The 23740-nt window shown below is 41.7% G+C and overlaps 1 protein-coding gene and 1 long non-coding RNA gene across 4 annotated transcripts in view; one reads left to right on the top strand and one right to left on the bottom strand.

Moving 5' to 3' along the window:
* LOC144236785 (uncharacterized) overlaps positions 1–23740 on the bottom strand; it is a 159642-nt gene that overhangs the window by 52164 nt on the left and 83738 nt on the right. The gene's annotated exons all lie outside the window — the stretch shown is intronic.
* Positions 20321–23682, top strand: LOC144236651 (granzyme B-like). The gene is made up of 5 exons (XM_077770277.1): positions 20321–20513; positions 21805–21952; positions 22408–22543; positions 22748–23005; positions 23433–23682. The coding sequence occupies exons 1-5, from the start codon at positions 20459–20461 to the stop codon at positions 23601–23603; spliced, it is 768 nt and encodes a 255-aa protein (XP_077626403.1). The 5' UTR covers positions 20321–20458; the 3' UTR covers positions 23604–23682.

Genomic DNA, 23740 nt, shown 5'->3' with positions numbered 1-23740 from the left:
ATGTTTACCAGGTGCGAAATTTAAGTTCCAAAAGCATGAAAAAGCAAAAATCTTCCTCTCATCTCTGACTGCTAGTCACCCTGTTTCCCTCCCTAAAAGAAACAACAGAGCAATGATATATTTTTGAGATTTATCTGTGTTCATACATGTAAGTATAGCCTATTCATGTTAATGGATGCACAATAACCTGATTTATGTATCCATTCCTAGGAAATTTAGGTTGTTTTCAATTTTTGCTTTTTAAAAAAAGGTCACAGTGAGCACCCTTACCCTGCCTCTATGTTCGTATGTGCAAGAATTTCTCCAGAGTAGATCCTCAGAGTGGACTGACTGGCTGGGTCAAAGAGTACATGTACCTTCACTGTCTTTGTTCTTGCCCAGCTGCTTCACAAAGTTACTCTTTCAGTGTTCTAGTATTGTAAAGCTTAACCCTTTTTGTCAGTCTACTCGGTGTCAAATGGGAATCATAAGGGTTTTTATTACCACTTCCTCGACCACTGGTGAGTCTCTTTAGTTTTCAAATATTTACTGGCCATTTCAGTTTGCTCTTCTAGGACTTGTCTGTCGCATCCTTTGCACATTTACACTTGAGTTGTTTTCCTTAAGAATTTTAAAGATTTCTTTATATATTCTAGATGCCTTTTTCAATGGAGAATTGTAAATATGATCTCCCAGCCCAGAGCTGTCTTCTTTTTCTTTTCTTTTCTTTTCTTTTTTAATTTTTTAACGTTTTTATTCATTTTTTGAGAGACAGAGACAGAGCACAAGCAGGGGAGGGGCAGAGAGAGAGGAAGACACAGAATTTGAAGCAGGCTCCAGGCTCTGAGTTGTCAGCACAGAGTCTAATGTGGGGCTCGAACTCACAAACCATGAGATCATCACCTGAGCCGGTCCGCCGCTTAACCGACTGAGCCACCCAGGCTCTCCCCTAGAGCTGTTTTCTATGCTATCATGATGCCTTTGGTTAAAACAGAAGATTTAAATTTTCCAAGACTCCAGTTAAATTCTGCCTATTATCTTTGAATTATACATATCTTCTGGAAAATAGAAGACATTAATTTCTGGCAAAACTCTTCATAACGTTCAGATACTCCAGACCCTCCAGGTATGGGATAACCTCACGATAATTACTTAAATGTATCAGAGAACACTTTCCACCCTCAACTGCATGTTTGCATGGCTGGCAAATATTACCTCCTCAGGAAGGTCTTTTCTGACCCCTATAAAAGGTCAGGGTAACCTGTCCTATTCTCTTCATTTTCAGAGTACCCACCACCATTCATAATCACACACATATATGTTTATTTGGCTAATGTATGTCTCACTCCTCAAAGTTAGAAACTAAATTGGTATTGCTCACTATCTAATGCCCAGTGCTTCATACGATGCTACACAGAGAGAAAGTACTTAATATATTCCTTTTGAATTAAAGAATTTACCGGACCTGGACATTCCATTTCCATCTGTATTATATAAAAACCCTTCCCTTAGGGACTGTTTCTCAAGTGTTCTGAGATTTGGCTTCCCCATGTCAGCTCAATGGAAAGACTCAGAATCGGCAGGAAACACCGTCTCTGTCTTTGATCTAAAGCCCACAATGATCTCTTTATGAGGTTCGAGCTGTGGCTACAATGACTTAAAAAGTGTCAACGACTCTTGCAACACAGTAAACCCTTAAAGAGTGATCTGTGGTAACAGCAGTTAATTGCAAGTTTGTGGTTATTGACTAATCAAAATGAGTCCTCAGCCTTAACTCGGGTCCCAGGCATTTTGCACTTTTTCTATGACACATTTTCAAGGGATTATTTTATTTTATTTTCATTAAGTCTTGGGCAGTGAAAGGGGTATCGAGGTTATCTTATGACTGGTTAGGTAATTGGAATGTCTACCTTCCATCTTGATGCCATAGCACAGAGTTATCACATACAGACCCCACCTATAATGCTCCCATTGTCTGTATAGGTTTCCTATACAGTAAGGTGCCCTCCTCTCCTCAGCCTGGCTAGAGTTTGGGTTGGAAGCAAGATGTCAGACAAAAACATTGATGTGGAGAATCAGGTATGTGTTGTACAGTCATTTTATAAAAAGAAGGAAAGAAGAGGGTGGAAATCACATAGGAAAGAGAGAGCTCCAGTGGACTTCCTAAAGATGAAAATCTATTCTTCAGTGACACAAAGAAATAGAAAGACATTCCATACTCATGGATTGGAAAAATAAATATTGTTAAAATATCAATACTACCCAAAGCAATCCACACATGTAATATAATCCCTATCAAAATACCACCAGCATTTTTCACAGAACTAGAACAAACAATCCTAAAATTTGCATGGAACCACAAAAGACCCCAAATAGCCAAAGCAATCTTAAAGAAGAAAAGCAAAGCTGGAGGCATCACAATTCCGGATTTCAGGTTATATTATAATCGAAACAGAATGTACTGTCACAAAAAAAAATTATACTGTAATCAAAACAGTATGGTACTGACACACACACACAAAAAATGGACACATAGATCAACAGAACAGAATAGAAAATCCAGAAATGAACCCACAGTTATGAGATCCCTTAAACTTTGACAAAGCAGGGAAGAATATCCAGTAGAAAAAAGACTGTCTCTTCAACAAATTGTGTTGGGAAAATTGGACAGCTACATACAAAAGAACAAAACTAGACCACTTTCTTATGCTATACACAAAAATAAATTCAAAATGGATCAAAGACCTAAACATGAGACCTGAAACCACAAAAATACTAGAAGAAAACACAGGCAATAATTTCTTTGACATCAGCCATAGCAACTTCATTCTAGATAGGTCTCCTGAGGCAAGGGAAATAAAAGCAAAAATAAACTATTGGGACTTCATCAAAATAAAAAGCTTCTGCACAATGAAGGAAACAATTAACAAAATTAAAAGGTAACCTACAGAATGGGAAAAGATATTTGCAAATGACAAAAGGTTATTTCTGATAAAAGGTTAGAGTCCACAATCTGTAAAGAACTTATAAAACTCAACATCCAAAAAACAAATAATCCAATTAAAAAATGGTTAGAAGACATAAGTAGACATTTTTCCAAAGAATATGTCCGGATGGCCAACAGACACATGAAAAGATGCTCAACATCACTGATCATCAGGGAAATGTAAATCAAAACTACCATAAGGGGTGCCTGGGTGTCTCAGTCAGTTAGGCATCTGATCCTTGATTTCGGCTCAGGTCATGATCTCATGGTTCATGAGTTCAAGCCTCAGGCTTCAGGCTCTTCATTGACAGCACAGAGCCTGCTTGGGATTCCCTGTCTCCTTTTCTCTCTGCCCCTCTCCCACTCGTGCTGTCCTTCTCTCTCTCAAAATAAATAAATAAACTTTTTTTTAAAAAAGAAAGAAACAAAAGAAACAAGCAAAGGGGGGGAAAGAGAGAGACAAACCAAGAAACAGACTCTTAACTATAGGGAACAAACCAATGGTTACCAGAGGGGAAGTTGTTGGGGGGATGGGTTAAATAGGTGATCAGGCACTTGCTGTGATGAACACCAGATGATTTATGGAAGTGTTGAATCTAATATTGTACTATATCGTACACCTGAAACTAATATTACACTGTACATTAACTGGAATTTAAATAAAAACTTTAAAACATTTTTTTTATTTACTCTTCCTATAAAAAAGCAATACTGAAGTTATACAACTGGTCTCCACTTTTAGTGTCTTGTTCATAGGACACTTCATAGTGGAAGGTAATGACATGCAGGAAGAGGGATACATGTCACACCATATGAAAGTAATCCACAAAAGGCAAAGCGGACCAGGTCAAATGCCAGAAATGAAATAACTTATAGAGACACAGAGAAAGTAAGAGATGAAGTCTTTGTCGCATGGATTAAGAAAAATGCCAAAATGCAATTGAAGACAACTAATCCATTCTAAAAGATTCCTCCACACCCGATTTCCTGGAAATCTCAACAAGCTCCTGGAAAGTCATTCTCTTTTCTATCACTGATTCTTTGGCAATCTTTTGAGTATCTACTAAGTAATTTATGAATTATCACTTTATTTCTCATTACCCTTTTCCTTACGATTCCACATTCATCCCATGCCTTAAAGCCCACATTTTGTGTTTCGCATCATGAAGTACTGGAAGATAAGGGAAAATACAACTGACTTTGAGGCCAGCAGGGTTTTTGGTGTCTTCAAAGGACTGAACCCCAACTCTTCCTCAATTACTATTTACCAGTATAGACATCTCATTTTTCCTATGAGGTGCTTTGCCTTTAGAAGGCACAGGAAAAGCTTCTTTCCTTCAGTGGGTCTGAGAATCTTGGAATGCTCTTTATAAGGCTACAACGCTGGCTTTACTCCATCAAGAGAAAGTATGTAGGTGACATTCCCGGTCCCTGGAAACTCACTGTGAAAGGTGATAAGAAAAGACCTTCCATCCTAAACCTTGGTTATAAAGAGGGGAGAAAGATCCAAAGACTGCCAGGAGGGGATACCATAAGGAGGAAAGATTTTAATGGAAGGTTATCCCAGGAGATTATCTTCTTTGTAATTTATGAAAAGACTCCTTTTGAGCTTCAACTTTCAATCTGAGATACAAGGAAGAAACGCTAAAAATTGTGCTTCCCCACTTTGTCCTATTCTGACTCCTATAGGAAACAGAGCCTGAAGCAAGGATTATGGTAGTTAACAATTTATTTGGGAGGTGCAAGTCCAGGTCAATCACACTGAGAAAAATGAATGGAGTCAAGGAAAGATGCAACACCACGTGATATGGGATATTAGCACGGCCAGCCATACATCGCAAGTTGCTAAGGCAAGTTGCTCAGCAAGCTCTGCCACCCAGGGGCTTTTCCACAACAATTGAAAGGGGTGTCTCAGACTGTCTGGCCCTGGACAGTAAGGACAGGGGCACAAACTTTTCCTGGGGAGAGGCCCAAGAAGGAGTTATCCACAGGGAATGATAGCCCAAAATAAGTGGGAGTATCAGTCCCTCCTTCTCAGTTTTTCTTCAAAAATAAATAGATTCCTTGAGCCCAAACTACTACCCCCATGTTATCTCCATAAATTTCTTAGTCTGGTTGTCCAAAACATGGAGAAGAAGCCAAAGCTTCTTTCTCTGTCCAACCCCATAAGGGACCATCACAATAACCTTGCTCACTAGAACTTACCACACCTGAGGGCACCTGGGTGGCTCAGTCGATTGAGCATCAGACTCTTGATTTCAGCTCAGGTCATGATCTCACGGTTTTGTTTTGTTTTGTTTTGTTTTTTAATTTTTTTAATGTTTTATTTATTTCTGAGAGAGAAAGAGGCAGCATGAGCAGGGAAGGGTCAGAGAGAGAGGGAGACACAGAATGTGAAGCAGGCTCCAGGCTCTGAGCTAGATGTCAGCACAGAGCCTGATGCGGGGCTCGAACCCACGAACCATGGGATCATGACCTGAGCCGAAGTCGGTCGCTTAATCGACTGAGCCACCCAGGTGCCCCCATGAATGAATGAACGAATGAATGAATGAATGAATGAATGAACGAACGAATGAATGAATGAATGAAATAACTTATTACACCCAGACCCACTACCTAGTAGTAATTTGCCCTGTAAATTACTATTAGGCAGGAGTGGAGCTTGGCCTCTGTGCCCTGATGATCCCTCCTGAACCAGAGAACCCGAGGGCCCCAAACACAGGAGCATACAGCAGTGTCAGAACACCAGGTCCAGGGAACTTGGATGAAAGGTTACAAACAGAATCCATAGGGCTACAAACCCTTCCCTTCTCTGGTCCAGTCCTGCTTTCTCTCTCAGATCTACGCTCACATTCTCTCCCTTCAATGTCTATAGACTTCAATCTCTACAGACTTCCCACTTGAGATCTCTTCCAAATTCAGGCGTCCCAAGGAAAATAGCCGGGAGGGGAATATTCCAGTATTGCACACTCTGTGTGCTATGAAGCCTAGAGAAGAGCTTTCCTGTTTTCTTGTGGGAAAAGCAGAAGCAGCAACTTTCTTCCTAGATGAGGAGCTGAGTAAATGGTTTCTGAGGGTTTTGCAAACACTGTTCGTTAGATTAAGGAAATTTCCTTTCATTTTGGTCTGCTAAAAGGATATCTTCGTTATCATGGGTTGAATTTCATTAACTGCTCTTCTGTTTATTGAACTAACTATATGACCTTTCTCTTAGATCTGTTTTGTGGCAAATTACATTAATTAATCTTTCTAAGTTTCAATGAGATCTGCATTCTTTGTGTAAACCTAACTTGTCTGTGGTATATTGACCTTTTTATATATTGTTGTATGAATTTCAAGAGTTCATACTTGAAGCAGAGTTTTTGTGTCTATGAATCATGAATGTAAATTTCCTTTCTTATCCTATTATTTTTATCGAAGCTGTGGCAGCCTTATGAAATGAGATGGGTAATGTTCCTTGTTTATGTCTCTTCTGGAAGAGTTTGTATAGATTAAACGTTTTCCTTCCTTGAATTTTAGTGAAAATTAATAGTAAAGCCATCTAGATTAGTTCTCTATGTGGAAAATTGCTAATTGCTGATGCAACGTCTTTGCCAGCTTCAGGGTTACCTAAATTTGCAATTTCTTCTTGAATAGGGGTTAGACAGTGATATTTCTATTTTTTATTTTGTCTGAAATTTAAACTTGTTAGCATAAAGTTTTTTTATAATATTCTTGGCTTCTCTTTAATGACCTGCAGCATTTGTAAAAATACTCCCTTTTTAGTTCATAATATTAAATATTTGCTCCTTCTCTCTTTTATCCTTGATTAGTTCCTCCGTAGGTTTGTCGATTTTATTAACCTTTTCAAATAATTAATCTTTGCTTTATTAAACCTCTCTATTGTATGTTTGCCTGTGATTTCATTAACTTCTGTTTTCTTCCTCCTACTTCATTGATTTTTTTCACTTACTAATTTCTAACTTCTCCAGATATATAATTTCAGTTTTTTGTAATATGTGAGTTTTAAGACCATAAATTTCCCTCCACTTGCTTTAGCTGCATTCCACAATTTTTATTAAGAACTGCTATTGTTCTTATTCAATTCAAAACATTTTTTCTTTCTTTCTAAATTTTATTTTGACTTGTGGTTTGTCTAAAAGTATGGAGTTTTTCCCTAATATTATAAGGAATTTTCTAGCTGCCATTTTATTGATTTCTAGTTTAATTATGCTGTGGTCAGAAAATAGTCCAAAGATTTATGTTTTTGGAATTTCTCAGTATTTGCCTTATGGTCAGTATATGACCAATTTTGGCAAGTGTTTTCTGCATACTTATAAAAACAATATATTCTGCACTGGGGTGGGTGCAATGTTCCAAATATGTATATTAGGTCCAATTTGTTCATTGTTTTGTGTAAATCATGCTTACTGATTTGAGGGATAGGGGGTCTACTTATGGCACCAATTCCTGAGACTACCTCCCCTGAAGTTCTTTCTGTTTTTGTTTTCTGTATTTTCTAGCCACAGAATTAGGTGCATTAAAAATTTTAAATCATTATGTCTTCCTGATGAACTTAATCTATTTATTGATGAGCTTGTTGGTGAAACAGCCCTATTTATTTTTACAGGTGCTTCTGATTTAAAGTCGATTTGTCTGGTATGAATACACCTATAATGGTTTTCTATGGTTATTGCCAATGGTGTATTCATTTCCTTTCTTTTCCTTTCAACTTTTTAAACCTGTCTATTGCACAGAACACCTATTTATGTTTTGTTCTTCATAGCTGATCTGATATTCCTTGACTTTTGCCTGGAGCATTCCGTATGTTTACATTTAATGTAGTCATTGGTATATTCTTTTAAATCTACTCATATGCTTTTTATTTGTCCCCATCTACCCTATGTTTTTTCCCTCTTCTTTCTTACCTTTTCCAGGATAGATTTCTTTTTACCTTTCCTTTTTTTCCCTTCTACTAATTTGAAAGAGATACATATTTCAAAATGTGTATACATATTTACTCAAAATATACATATTTATATTACTTTAGTGATTACATAAAAATACATTATGTTTCCTTAACTTATCAAAGACTAAACTTAATCAGGTTTACCCTCCTCCCTGAAAATAAAAGAAATGTAGGAACTTTAATATCAGTTACCCTCTCCCAACATTTTTGTATTTTAATTCCAGTTTATTTTTTAAGCACCATTAGAGGTTGTGATTATCATTTTATATAGACAGTGTTCATTTACCTTTAATAGTTTCTAGTAACTACATTACTTTTGGGTTTTTTTTTCTGTATTGTACTCTGAAAACATCTTCTGATATTTATTCTAGCCAGTAATTCCCTCTTCTGTTGTCTTCTGTCCACAAGGCAAACCATCCATTTAAATTTTCTTATTGCATTTATTATTTTTGCAAGTCCTGTTTATCAAATCTGTTATGACACTTCATATTTTTCCTATCCTCTGATTTATTTTTAAGTTTGTATATATGTGACAGATAATTCCAACATCTCTAGTACTTGCTGACCTGTTCCTGGTAAGTGTTATTTCTGCTCACTCTTCTTCATGGAGTCATGTTTTCTTGTGTTCTTTGGCATTTTGATTATGTGCAGCCTGCCACGTTTAAAAAGATGTTGAGGAATCAAAACCACACTGAGAGACCACTTCATGCAGGTCAGAGCGGCGAAAATGAACAAATCAGAAGACTATCAATGCTGGCGAGGATGTGGAGACACAGACACCTTCCTGCACTGTTGGTGGGAATGTAAACTGGTGCAGCCCCTCTGGAAAACAGTGTGGCAATTCCTCAAAAAGTTAACAACAGAACTCCCCTATGACCCAGCAATAGCACTGCTAGGAATTTACCCATGGGATACAGGAGTGCTGATGCATAGGGGCGAATGTACCCCAATGTTCATAGCAGCACTCTCAACAATAGCCAAAACACGGAAAGAGCCTAAATGTCCATCAACAGACGAATGGATCAAGAAGATGGGGTTTATCTATACCATGGAATACTACATGGCAATGAGAAAGAATGAAATCTGGCCATGTGTAGCAACATGGACGGACCTTGAGGGTATTATGCTGAGCGAAATACATCAGGCAGAGAAGGACAGATACCGTATGTTTGCATGTATAGGTGAATTAGGAGGAATTTAACCAAGGACCATGGGGAAGAAGGGGAAAAATAATTGGAGAGAGGTAGGGAGGCAAACCATGAGAGACTCTTGAATGCTGAGAACAAACTGAGGACTGATGGGTGTGGGGAGGGAGGGGGGAGATGGGCATGGAGGAGGGCACTTGTTGGGATGAGCACTGGGTGTTATATGGAAACCAATTTGACAATAAACTATTTAAGAATGAATGAATGAATGAATGAATAAATAAATAAATATAAAAATTAAAATTAAAGGATGTTGGGGAAGAGTGGAGGATGGCAGGATTTCCAAGGCCTAGAATAAAAATGTCTCCTTAGGCACCTGGGTGGCTCAGTCGGTTAAGCATCCAACTTAGGCTCAGGTCATGATCTCACAGTTCATAAGTTCGAGCCCTGCGTTGGGCTTTGTGCTGACAGCTCAGAGCCTGGAGCCTGCTTCGGATTTTGTGTCTCCTACTCTCTCTTCCCCTCTCCCACTCACATTCTCTCTCTCTCTCTCTTTCTCTCTCTCTCTCTCTCAAAAATAAACATTAAAAAAAATGTTTCCTTCAGAGAGGATTTGCAATTGCTTCTGCATGGTACCTGGGGCATTTGAAGGGAAACTTCAAAACCACCAGAAAATCAAGACCACCGCTTTAGATCCTGTATGTCCAGTGAATGAGAACCTAGGCTGTAAATCTTCAGGAAGGCTGGCCCTTGGTCACTTCTCAGGGTCTCGTTGTTTTTCCCTTTTCGCTATTTCTCTACTTTATTCAATACTAAGGCTGTCTTCTCTGGTGGGGATAGATTTCACTCTGCTTTACCTTTATGCTAAAGGAGAGCCCATGGGACATCAGATTCAAGTGAGGGAGTGTTTTACTTGACTCTCCATATTGCTTAGACCCAGGGCCTTGACTTTTATCCCCCTTTTGCTGCAAGAAATCACCAAAGCTAAGGGTCAAATCATTGAGATGGCAAATACTTTCAGGGCAAAAATTGCTTTGTGTTGCCTTGACTTTCACTTGCCTCTCCAGGTTTGAGAATTAAATCCAAAATTTAACCTGACAGTTCTCCACTTCATGTCAGTTCATCAGTGCTTTAAAATGTTTTTTCCGCTAATTTTTTTTTTTCATTCAGAGGGTTAGACTAACCTGGCCCACTAAAGCTACAGATAGAAGTTGGCATATTTTGGGGGCGCCTGGGTGGCTTAGTTGGTTAAGCGTCCGACTTTCGCTTAGGTCATGATCTCACGGTTCGTGGGTTCGAGCCCCGCGTCGGGCTCTGTGCTGACTGCCATCTCAGAGCCTGGAGCCTGTTTCAGAGTCTGTGACTCCCTCTCTCTCTGACCCTCACCTACTCATGCTGTCTGTCTCCTAGAAATAAATAAAACATTAAAAAAAAAAAAGAAAAAAAAAAAAGAAGTTGGCATATTTTGTATTTATTCAGGTAACCTGATTTATTTTCTCCTGTGAGGGCCATAATTATAACTATTTTCCTGAGCCATGGCCCTTTCTTTTTGGCAGTTATTCTTTACCTCCCCAAATCACAGAAAATCATTCAATGACTACATTTTAGTGGACTCCTCTCCTGGTAACATGTAGAAAAACCATTTAATCTCAGTGAGAAATATCCAAATTTGTCACAGGTTGGGTTCCTTCAGGGGATGATTCCTTTACGTAGTTAATCCAATCTGGTGTGTAAACTCTTTCCTGCTATCTTCTTCCTGAATTTTAAAAATCTGCTTTGCTACATTTAGGGGAATCCTGTATCACTTAGAGGAAACTATAAGTATCCAATGGGGCTTCTCTACTTCAAATCAGTATTTGATAGTCCAGAGAATAGTGGAAAAAGAAAGGAAAAGACCTGGGAAACCAGCTAAGGGAGATGTTCTGACCAGCAGATAAGGGACCAAGGCTGGAGCAAGAGAAGGGATGAAATCCCCCGAGGCATCCCCTGATCCCAAGGAGGGTTTACCTTCATGTTCCTCCTCCCAAACTGCTAGCACCTGATGGGAACCCTCGCCCTGTCTAGTGGTATAAAGGCAAGACCCTAGGGATGAAAGACACAAGGACGAAACATTACTGTGGTAATAACCATGGCAGGGCAAGAACCAGAGAGTTTTGTGTTTTTTTTTAATGTTTTATTTATTTCTGAGAGAGAGAGAGAGAAAGACAGTATGATCAGGGGAGGGACAGAGAGAGAAGGAGACACAGAATCTGAAACAGGCTCCAGGCTCTGAGCTAGCTATCAGCACAGAGCCCAATGCAGGGCTTGAACCTACGAACCGTGAGATCATGACCTGAGCCAAAGTCAGACACTTAACCGACTGAGCCACCCAGGAATCCCATGAACCAGAGAGTTCTTGATGAGTCAGGATCCTAGATGTCTTCATCTTTCTTAGGAGATTTCCCAATAAAAAAGAGAAACAGTTTAGTGTTCCAATATCATTTTTCAGAATGTTTATATGACTTGACACAACCATTCTACCACTGGGAGTAAAAACAGAAGCCAACACACACGTGTGCGTACACACACACACACACACACACAAAAAGGCTACAATAAACAATAAACTTTGAGCATAAAGGTGTTACTCTCAATTTTATTGAATGCTATCAAAAATTAGAAATGGCCTAAATAATAAACTGGAGAATCATTAGCTATGGTATCTCCACATAATGGAGTATGGTATAAACATAAAGAGGAGTTTTAGTAACCCTACAGAAAACCAGGCTAAAAACATTAACTGGTTATTGGTATGCTCTCACTCCCAAAAAAGAAAAGCATTAATGGACATCTGGTGGCTCAGTTGGTTGAGTGCCTGCCTCTTGATTTCAGCACAGATCATGATTTTCTCATGGTTTCTGAGATCTAGCCCTACATTGGGCTCTGCGCTAGTAGTGTGGAGCCTGCCTGGGATTCTCTCTCTCCCTCTCTCTCGCTACTCCTCCCCTGCTCATGCTCTCTCCCTCTCTGTCTCTATCAAAAATAAATAAACATTTTTTAAAAAGCATTAAAATATCAAGATAACACTTTTGTATATTTGACTGCCAATTTAGAAGAATGACAATATTCAGTATAAGCATAGGTGTAGAGAATTGCCAGGGAAATTTCCTAATATTGAGTATATAAATTTGTACAATCTTTTCTGTAATGTTTATTTATTTTTGAGAGACAGTGTGAAGCAGGCTCAAGGCTCTGAGCTGTCGGCACAGAGTCCAACGCAGGACTCAAACTCATGAACCATGAGATCATTACCTGAGCTGAAGTCAGACACTTAACTAACTGAGCCACCAGGTGCCCCTACAGTCTTTTTTTTTTTTTTTTTTTTGAAAGCAGCTCCCTGCTCACCGTGGGGCTTGAACTTATTACACTGAGATTAAGTCACATTCTACCAACTGAGCCAGCCAGGTACCCCTGTACAATCTTTTTTNCCCACGAACCGCGAGATCATGACCCAAGCGAAAGTCGGACGCTTAACCGACTAAGCCACCCAGGCGCCCCATGTACAATCTTTTTGGATAGCAATTGTTCATATGTACAATAAGTTAAAAAATACCACTAAGCTTTAAACAAGCAATTCCATCTTATGCACTTATCCTTGAAAAATGGAACATGCCCATAAAGGTTGTTCACTACTGTGATGTAAATACTAGCAAAAAAAAGAAAAAAGAAAGAAAGAAAATTAGGAGCAACTTTGGTATAAAACAAAAAGAGAAACATTAAATAAATTGTTGTAAGTTCATATGTCACATGCAAATGACAAAATAGAAGCAGCCAATAAAATGATGATTAATATTTCCTGATAGTCACATATGACTAAGTAACCAAAGCAGAGTAGAAAATCTCATGTGTAGGAGAATGATGACACCAAGACGGCAACAGAGGTTGTTCCTGACTTTGTTTCCCCCACAAGAACAGTCCATAACTATTCATGACAAGACACCACTGAGAAAATCCTAGAACATGAAGTAGCCCCCTATACCACAGACACCAAGACAGATCACATTAGAAGGATAATGTATGTTAGCTAAACTTATTTTTGGTAATCTTTTCACAGCGTATGTATACAAGTCAAGTCATTATGCTGTACACCTTTAACTTATATAGTGCTGTATGTCAATTATATCTCAATAAAACTGAGGTGGGGGGAATCTTATGTGTAGCATTATCCTTTTTAAATTTTGTTAAATATCCATATTTGCATAGAAAAAAACTATTAAAATATACACCAAGTCATTGGTGGTTGGTTGTAACTAGTTGGTATCAGATGATATTAATTTTTTCTTAATTTGGAGCTCCTTTCATTGTATTTTTGTATATTTTGAAGATGGAGGAAGAGGCCATCAACAAAGGCATGTACTCTCAAAGCTGGAAGAAGGAAAAAGTAGATGCCTCTAGGCCCTTAGGGCACAGCCCTGAGTGATGACACGCTGCCTTCAGGCTCACGTTTCTGGACTTCTGGCCTCCAGAACTGGGAGAGTGTCTACTTCTCTAGTTTGAAGCCATCAAATTGGTGATCATTTGTTGCAGTGGCCACAGAAAACAAATAACAGCACTTCATCTGGAAGTGTGCATTTGAAAATCATGTCCCCTGGGCTAGATGCTTCAGAAAAAAGCCAGCTTCTCTGAGAGGAGACAAGAGAGACAGACGCCTTAGTAGGACTGTCACTCCTGTGACTAGTGGCTACGTAACTATGCCTTTTGTGAGAAAACGGTGGCCACTTCTCAGGGGCTCTCCAGCCCCAGCCCAGGAGAGGCAAGCTCTGGTCATAGCTATGTGAAAGCCTGCACAAGCCCAGGCAGCTGCTCTGGAGTTACTGCCACAACAAAGCTCTGTGGGCAGGGGCTAGGCCTGGGTCAAGCTGGTAAAATACTCAAGACCAGGGCTGGACCCCAGGACTGCTCGTGATCCCCCAACGGCTCCCTACCAGAGACTGCCCGGCCCAGGATAGCAGGAAGGGCAACCCAGGAGAAAGCCAGCTCAGTCCTTCCTCTCTCTGCCCACAGGAGGCTCCAGAAGCCCCTTACATATAAACAAGGCTTTGTCTCATTTGGATGAAAAATCGAACACCTCCAGGTCCTCAAGATCCTGAGCTTTCTACCCTGGAAAAAGAGATCAGTGAAACCAGAGACCCAAGAAAGCCCCCTTTGTGACTGACCACTGTTTCTGGGGAAGAGTCCAGATCTCCCTGCATGGAGGCCGCCACAGTCTTAGTAAATATCCATTTCTAGGATGAAATGATTGATTTCTCCCTTATTTGTACAAGTCACTGGGTAGCAGCTATGGGCCAAGTCTGCCTCTGTTCCCTCTGCTCACATTTCTCCTCTGCTTCCTGCTTCTTTCTCTCTTCTATCTCTCACCACCTCCTCATAACCCCTTGCCATGTGATGACCCAGCTTCACTCTTTTCCATACCTCCTGTGTGTCTGAGCCCCTCAAGCCCAGTTCCACATCCTCCATAGGCTCAGAGTTCACTCACAGGCCATTCACTCAGCTTTGGCCCCTTTCGGCTAGTCTTTTGATCACCCATGGTAACCTGGCCTCTGGCCTAAGATGCTTGCAGCCCACCTGGGCTATAGCCACCTTTTGAGCAAGAGAGAGCATCTTTGCACTGGAAATGGACCGCATTACTTTTGCTATCAATCAGAAAACAATAGATACCGAGCACCTATTATGTGCTCATAATAAATGGGAGGCTCAGACGTGAGCATGGCAGGCACTGTCCATGCCCTCATGAAACTTAAGGCCAAAGGACATTCATCAGGATTTCCCTAAATCTCCTTCCTTGATCAGGTTGGTTAGATTAAACTGAGTCTGTGTGGGAAATCCACACAAATTAAAATCATCTTGTTCAAGATCAGTATTCATTTGTCTTACAACTTCCAGTTTTCACGTCTGTTGTCACATTTGACCCTAGGATTGGAGTTCACAATTCTGGTGTCAGTGGAGACCTACTTCTGGATGTAGGAGAGATGCAGGAAGGAAAATATATAGCCAGGGCAGCCATTTCTTTATGGTTTACACTTAGCGTATCCTATGGGGTATAAAGCTCAGTATAAATTCTGACAAGGAAGAGATACTACATTTCCTTATCTTCCTGAAGTCACACCAGATTAGGGAGGCTCACATGGTGCCAGAAAAATGGAGAACAACCTCCAGACTTCTGAGCACCATGGTTTCATGGTTACTGGAACACACTGAGTTTTCAAGCCCACAATGACCATTGAAATTCATTCAGCTCTTAGCGTAAAGACCACACATTTGGTATGAGACTCTTTTTTGACCATGTGCCTGGCTCAACCTACCCCAGGTCTTGATGCCAATCTCGGGTGCAATTTTGTAGTTAAATTCAGTCACAACTGTGGATGAATATTCCCCAATCAAATAACACACGTCACTAACATAATACTCATTTTCACACAAAGGAAATGTCTCCCTCTGGGTTCCCATCACCTGTGAAGTCATGTCTTCTCACATTTGGCTGCCCACAAAGACCTCTGTAGCAAAATATCTTAACGATCTTGACCACTTCATAAATGAGGAGGAAATAGCTGACCTCACATTTTTAATGTTCAAATAGTTTCTGTTTGAACACTAAAAATCCTCCTAAAACAACAATGTACCAAAGTCATGCTCAGAAAGAAAAAATGAAGGGGTCAAAACAAAAACATACAACTATATACATAAACACTTGTAAATATATTCTAGCCATTAGACCATGAGGGAACCGTAAGAACACATAAATACATATGTACATATATATACATATGTGATGGCATTTATAGAGCTGTGGATAAGATCACAGGCTTTGGAACCATATCCCAGCTATATTAATGAGCATACATGCATAAAAGTGTAATTTGTGATAATGACAACATGGAGGGTGGATGGAGCTGAATAAAATGAATAAAGTTAATAAAATGAATTTAACAATGGGGCGCCCGGGTGGCTTAGTCGGTTAAGCAACCGACGTTCGCTCAGGTCATGATCTTGTGGTTCGTGGGTTCGAGCCCCGCGTTGGGCTCTGTGCTGACTGCCAGCTCAGAGCCTGGAGCCTGTTTCAGAGTCTGTGACTCCCTCTCTCTCTGACCCTCCCCTGCTCACGCTGTCTCTCTCTCTCTCTCCTAGAAATAAATAAAACATTAAAAAACATTTTTAAAAAATGAATTCAACAAATTGCAGGGTATAAGATCAGTTGTTTCTATACACCAGCAATGAACAACCAATAAGAGAATTTTCCATTTACAATACCATCCAAAAGAATAAAATATCTAGAACTAAATTTAATTTAACCAAGGAGGTTAAAAATTGTACACTTAAAATTACAAAACATTGCTGAAAGTAGTTAAAGAAGAACTAATTAAAAGCAAAGGCATCCCATGTTCAGGGATTGGAAGGCATATATTGTTAAGATGGCAATACTCCCCAAAACGATCTACAGAGTGAAAGCAATCTTTTGTCAAAATTCCAATGACCTTTTCTGCTGAAATGGAAGAGCCAGTTCTAAAACTCAAATGGAATTGCAAGGGGCCCTAAATGGCTTAAACATTTAAAAAGAAAAACTAAGTTGAAGCATTCACACTTCTTGGTTTCAAAACTTACTACAAAGCTATAGCAATCAAAAATAGTGTGGTACCAGCATTAGGATAGACATATAGATGACTGGAATAGAATCGAGAGTCCAGAAATAAACTCAAACATCTATGGCCATTGATTTTTGACAATGGTGCCAAGACTATTCAGTGGAGAAAGAATAATACCTTCAATGATTGTTGCTGAGACAACCAGACACCTACATGGAAAGAATGTAGTTGAACCCCTACCTCAATCCATATACAATAATCAATTCAAAATGAGTTAACAGCCTAAATGTAAGAGCCAAACCATAAAACTCTTAGAAGAAAACATAGGGTAAGTCTTCATGACCTCTGACTTGACACTGGATTCTTAGATTTGACACCAAAAGCACAAACAACAAAAGATAAAATAGATAAATTGGATTTCATAAAAATTTTTAAATTTTGCATACTAAAGAATAGTATTAAGAAAGTGAAAATAAAAAAAGTGAAAATATAATCTACTGAATGGGAGGAAATATTTGCAAATTGTACATGTGATAGAAGTTTTAGTATCTAGAATATATAAAGAACTCTTACAACTCAACAACAAAAGGACAAACAACTCCATTAAGTAGTAGGCAAAGGACTTGAATTGACATTCCTCCAAGGAAAATACACAAATGACCAACAAACATAGGTAAAGATGTTAAACATAATTAGTCATAAGGAAATGTAAAACAAAACCACAAGATACTACCCCATATACACTAGGATGGCTATAATTTAAAAAATGAAAGATAACAAGTATTGATGAAGATGTGGAGAAATAGTAATGCTAATAAAGAAGCTAGATATTGAGGCACCCGGGTGGCTCAGTCAGTTAAGCATCCAAGTTCAGCTCAGATCATGATCTCATGGCTCATAGTCCTGAGCCCCACTTCAGGCTCTCTGCTGCCAGAGCAGAGCCCACTTTAGATCTTCTGTCCCTCCCCACCCCCACCCCACCCCCACTCATGCTCTTCATCTCTTTCTCTCAAAAATAAATAAACATTAAAAAAAATAGCCAGACACAACAGGTCGCATATTACATGATTACTTTTATATGAAATCTCCAGAATATGCAAATCCGTGGAGACAGAAAGATAGTAGTTGCCAGTGGACTAGGCAGGGGTGGGGAAGGGAGAATGTAAAGTTATTAAGTACCCATTAAGTTATGGATGGGATGTATAGATGTTCTGGAGTGATGAAAAACTTTTGAAACTAGAAAAGGTGGTAGACCCACAACATTTTGAATGCACTAAATCACACTGAACTGTACACTTTAATGAATTACATTATGTGAGTTTCATATAACACCTCAATTTTTAACTGAGTTATAGCCTCATGTTTAGTATAATCCTTTTTTAATTTTAAGAAATATAGATGGGGTACCTGGGTGGCTCTGTCAGTTAGGAGTTCAACTCTTGATCTCAGCTTAGGTCATGATCTCACAGTTCATACAATCAAGCCCCATACTGGGCTCTGCACTAATAGTATGGAGCCTGCTTGAGATTCTCTCTCTCTCTCTCTCAAAATAAATAAATAAACTTGAAAAAACTCTAAAAAAAATAAAAATGTAAATGCAGATATATGTGAGAGGAAAATATATTAGATCATACTTCAAGACATTAAAGATGATTATCAATGAATGATGAGAAACCAGATAATTTTAATTGTTTTCTCTTTGCTTAAATTACTTTTCAAATTTTCCAACAATTTTAGAAAATAATTGCATGCTAACTTTTTTAATAACCAGGAAAGAGAGGCAATGGTGATATTGCTAATAGATTCTTAAGAGCATGAAGAAAATACTTAAGCTATAGGGTTAAGTAAGGATAAAAGAAAATTACATTACATATATACTTTGATTCCAGATATTTAAAATGCACTGCTTATGGTAACAGTCTGTCTGTAAGAGATAGACAACTGAGTGACATTTTTTCTACTTTCCAAATTTTCTTAATGAACACATATTACCACTATAATCAGAAAGATACTTTTTTTTAATTTTTTTTAAATGTTTTATTTATTTTTAGGAGAGAGAGAGAGAGAGACAGCGTGAGCAGGGGAGGGTCAGAGAGAGAGGGAGTCACAGACTGAAACAGGCTCCAGGCTCTGAGCTGGCAGTCAGCACAGAGCCCGACGCGGGGCTCGAACCCACGATCCGTGAGATCATGACCTAAGCGAAAGTCGGACGCTTAACCGACTAAGCCACCCAGGTGCCCCGATACTTTTATTTTTTAAATGTCCACTACTGGGCAAGCTAAGTTCAAAAAAAAAGGAGGTTTCATAAATGCATTTGATTTGATAAGGAGGATATTTACACTGGAATTACATATTTTGATATAAAATATTCCTCATAGAAAAATTATAAAATACAGAAAATGTAGAGATGGAAACTTAAATCACCAGACTCTAACCACGCAGAGATTCTTAGTTGTCCTTTTTTTTTTTTTTTTTTTAGAAAGAGAAAGAGAGAGAGTGCATGTAAATAGGGGGTATGGGCAGAGGGAGAGAGAATCCCAAGTAGGCTGCACACTCAGCACAAAGCCTGATGTGGGGCTTGACTCAACAACCCTGGGATCATGGCCTGAGCCAAAATCAAGAATCAGACACTCGGCTGAGCCACCCAGGTGCCCCTACTTAGTTGTTCTTTAAACAGAATTGGGCCTGGGTGTTTAGAAACAATGATCCCTTCCATCCATTATAGTGAGATCAGCAACAGGGTTTGGTTAGCAAATGTGAATCTATTATGTGCCAAGCCTGCTATGTCAGGTGCATGACTCTCTGGACAGAGGACAGCGAATACTGAAAGGACAACTATTGGTCTTTGGTTGCCCAGCATGCCTTCCCACTTCACGTCGTATCAGCAATCCGGTAATCTGAACTTCTTTTGGGGAACCAACCCTTCCCCAGTTTTAGTTCTTGTGGTTTGGGTGGGAGTGACCCCAGTTCACCCAAAGTAGGAATGACCAAGGCTTAATCAGTGGATTCATCATCTAGGGCTATAGTGGTTCATTAACTTAAGCCAATAAGTATTAGGTACAAGACTGTGGTTAAAAACATTCACAGGAGAGATGAACTGTATCACACTGAGCATTTGTATTTTAAAAATAGATGTTAAAAGTCCTAGGAAAGAAGGTGTGATGATGAATGGGTTGCTGCATGGATTTAGTAGGTAGTGGTCATGCTCTCTTAGCACCTTGCATCCCTCCGCCATGATGCTTACCAGGCTGGATCCTGGTCACTGCTGTTTCTGTCTCCTCCACCAGACTGTCAGCCCTCTAAGGAAAGGAGACACATCTCTAATATGTTTGATCATACAGACAAGGGCCTACATACACTTCTACTAATGAAATTATCCTGATGGACTTAGCAGCATGGAAATGAAGCATTGGTGGTCCTATCACTGGAGACTCAGGTTTCTGGACTCTAGTACCTCTACAGGTTGATACCACATCCTCCAGCCCCTACCTGATACCTTTGGTTTCTTATTCTGGGTGGAACAAGTGGTCAGGTATGAGTCAACTGGTGTGGGTTCTCATGTGGTCACAGAACGATTCTCACACAACCACCCAGGGAACACCATCAGACAGTGGGAGTGGGGGCAGGGAAGCTTTCATAGAAAGCCATCGAAGCTCATCCTCAAAACCAGAGGGGAGTTCAAGGTCACCAAGCCCATCTGCACCCACTTCCTCTCCTGGGAGCTAAAAGAGAGCACAGAGAAAGCACCAGCACCACCGACCTGAGCGGCCTTCCTGGGAAGATGCAGCCTCTCCTGTTCCTGCTGGCCTTGGTCCTGCCTTCTTGGGCAAAGGCAGGTGAGTGATCATCCCGACTCTCAGAGGCCCGACCCCATCCCACGATGGATAGAGCTCTCCTGCCCCTCTGCACCCCTAATCCATCTGTCCACTAGGAACATTCTGAACACCAGGCTTCATCCTGCCTCACACTCTCAAGTATGATGCTGAATACGCCAACAGAAGGAATGGCCAGGGGCGCCTGTGTGGCTCAGTCGGTTAAGCGTCCGACTTCGGCTCAGGTCATGATCTCACAGCTCGTGGGTTCGAGCCCCACATCAGGCTCTGTGCTGACTGCCAGCTCAGAGCCTGGAGCCTGCTTCGGATTCTGTGTCTCCCTCTCTCTCTGACCCTCCCCTGCTCACACTGTCTCTCTCGCTGTCCCGCTCTCGCTCTCTCTCTGTCTCTCTCTCAGAAATAAATAAAACATTAAAAAAAATTAAAAAAAAAAAAAAAAAGAAGAAGGAATGGCCAGGGCAGAAGGCTGGTCTCCAGAAGAGCCAGTGGGTACTCTCCCCTCCCTGGGCTCTACCTTTGCCATCTGGAAATGGAACTTTCCTAGCAGAGGATGAGAAACTGGAAGAGGAGGACATAATAAATGCCCCTGCAGAGGGCAGAACAGGCCCAGTTTCCCAGTGAGATGAGCCAGGTGCTTCCCAAAGCATCTGCTTGGGAGAGACGCCTGGGGCTCACCTGACCCCAGAGTTCATGGGATCACTGTCCTCACAAGATTGCCGTTGCCTTTGCTCTGTCCCAAGGCTCCTCATCCCTTTCTCCACCTCTGCTTTTCTTCCCAGGCTGTTAGTGGCTCTCCTCTTTCAAAGATGTGCTTGGCAGACCTAAACTTCCCTGCTTTCCAGGATTCTACCAGCAATGGCCCTACCAACCCTACCAACCCTCCTCCAAGAGGCTCACTAGGCAGCCAGCCAATACTTACTAGGCACCTGCTCTGTGTCATGCCCTAGGAAATAGGCCATGTCAGACAACATCTAGATCCTTAAACTTCATTTCTAGCCATTGGAAAAGTGGCACCACCCTAGACTTCACAGGATGACAAGGGCCTTAGAAACTCACTTGAAATGAAGCAAAGTCAGGAGTGGAGTTTTCAGGAGCCTCTAGAACTTGGCTATCCCAAAGACAGGTATGCTCACCTCCAATTATATGTAAAAGACAGATTCACAGACCAAGACTACTGCCTTTCCCCTTCCCAGAGGAGAAAGTTGAGGCCCCCTCCGTGGCCCTCCAAAATCCAGGCCACACCTGCTCCGTGGATTCAGTGGGTTCATGGGAGCAGAACAGACTTTTCCTTCAGGGAAGATCATCGGGGGACATGAAGCCAAGCCCCACTCCCGGCCCTACATGGTATATCTGTTGATCCAGAAGGGGGGACAGAAGAGTCAGTGTGGTGGGTTCCTGATACAAGAGAAGTTCGTGCTGACAGCCGCTCACTGCTGGGGCAGGTGAGGAGCAACAGCCTGCACAGCTCTGAAAACCCCAGCAGGGAACCCTGCCTTCTTCCCTGGGAGTTCTCAGGGCTCCAAGGAACACGTGACCAGGAGGGCTCCTGAAAGGGTGCAGGGAGGGCAGGTAGGTAGTGGGGAGAGGGGAGGCCAGAGCCAGGGGCATTACAGAAGAGCTGGGGCATGCACTGGTACCAGCATGCAAACTCATGCAATTTTGCATGTTTCTCTGGAGAACTACCCCTGAGAACCACTGGCACAGTCACCAATGACTCCAGAATCCTACCTCAGCTGCTGAGAAGCAGAAGGCACAAAGGGCTCAATCCTGGGCCCTCCTTTGCCTCAGTTTCCCAGTGGCTCCAGTCCTGCCCACCCCAGCTGCACCTGCCCTTCATGGCTCCTGGGCTGTTTCCTGTGACCCCATCCCCCCACCCCCCACTCTGCTCTCCATGCAGCTCCATCAACATCACCCTGGGGGCCCACAACATCAAGAAGCAGGAGAAGACCCAGCAGATCATCCCCGTGAAGAGAGCCATCCCCCACCCAGACTATAATCCAAAGAACTTGGCCAACGACATCATGCTACTGCAGGTAAAGAGGCCTCCCCGCTGCCCTTGCTCTTCTGGGTCCACACTGTCTCTCCTCCCACTGGGACTTGACCCCTCCCTCCTTCCCTTCCTGGCCGCCTGACCAGTCCCAGTGGCTCAGGGGAGAGAGAAGACCGGACAGCCGCATCGGGGCACCCGGGCCCAGAGACCACTGGCTGAGCTGGCCTCTCTTGCTTCTTCCCATCAGCTGGCGAGAAAGGCCAAGCTGACTGCAGCTGTGAGGCCCCTGGGCCTGCCCAGGGGCAAGGCCCGGGTGAGGCCAGGACAGGTGTGCAGCGTGGCCGGCTGGGGACAGGTGGCCATGAAAAGATACCCAGACACACTGCAGGAGGTAGAGCTGATCGTGCAGGAGGATCAGGAGTGCAAATCCCGCTTCCCCAATTATTACAACCACAACACTCAGCTGTGCGTGGGAGACCCAATGGAAAAGAAGTCTTCCTTTCAGGTGAGGGATGAATCCAAACGCAGCACTCCTCCAGAAGGAGGAGTTTGCAGCACTCTGCCCCATGCCAGGCCACGGATGTTAGAAATATGTGCTCTCTGGACAGGCAGTGGTGAAAACCAGGGGCTCCTCAGAGCGGGCACCCACCTGGGGTACTGGGCTCATCCTCCATGCCGAGTAGTAGGCCCGACCACCTGTTTTCAGGCCCCTAAACAGAAGGTGAAGCAGCAGACCCACAGCAGAGGATCTGGTAGAGGGGAGGGGAGGGAGCAGCCACCTGATGTGAGGGAAGCAGGGAAAATGTCCAAGGTCTGCCCTGCCCTCAACTTCCGACTTCCAGGGCAGGCCTGCAAACCAGCCTTCCCAGAGGGGCTAGGGAGGCTGGTGTNGCAGGGAAGCTGGCTCACTCCTTCCCCATCTCCGTCCCCAGGGGGACTCTGGGGGCCCTCTCCTGTGTAACAGCGTGGCCCAGGGCATCGTCTCCTATGGATCAAAAGATGCGACACCTCCACGGGCCTATACTAAGGTCACAAGTTTCTTGCCCTGGATAAAGAAAACGATGAGAGGCCTCTTCCTGCAGGAACCAGACTATTTGCTCTGAAGCTGATCTAGAATCACACTGGGGAGGCTGGGAGGGAAGGTGCCAGCAAGCAAATAAATGTCTCTGAACTGAGTATGAAGGGCTCGTTTCTTATTTGTGTTTATTGACCCTCATTCCCTGGCATTAACTCCGTCCTT

The sequence above is a fragment of the Crocuta crocuta genome, unplaced genomic scaffold, assembly GCF_008692635.1.
Source record: "Crocuta crocuta isolate KB4526 unplaced genomic scaffold, BGI_CrCroc_1.0 scaffold175, whole genome shotgun sequence".
Classification (NCBI taxonomy): domain Eukaryota; kingdom Metazoa; phylum Chordata; class Mammalia; order Carnivora; family Hyaenidae; genus Crocuta; species Crocuta crocuta.
Note: the sequence above shows the minus strand (reverse complement) of the source record. Positions and strands in the feature narration are given on the sequence as shown.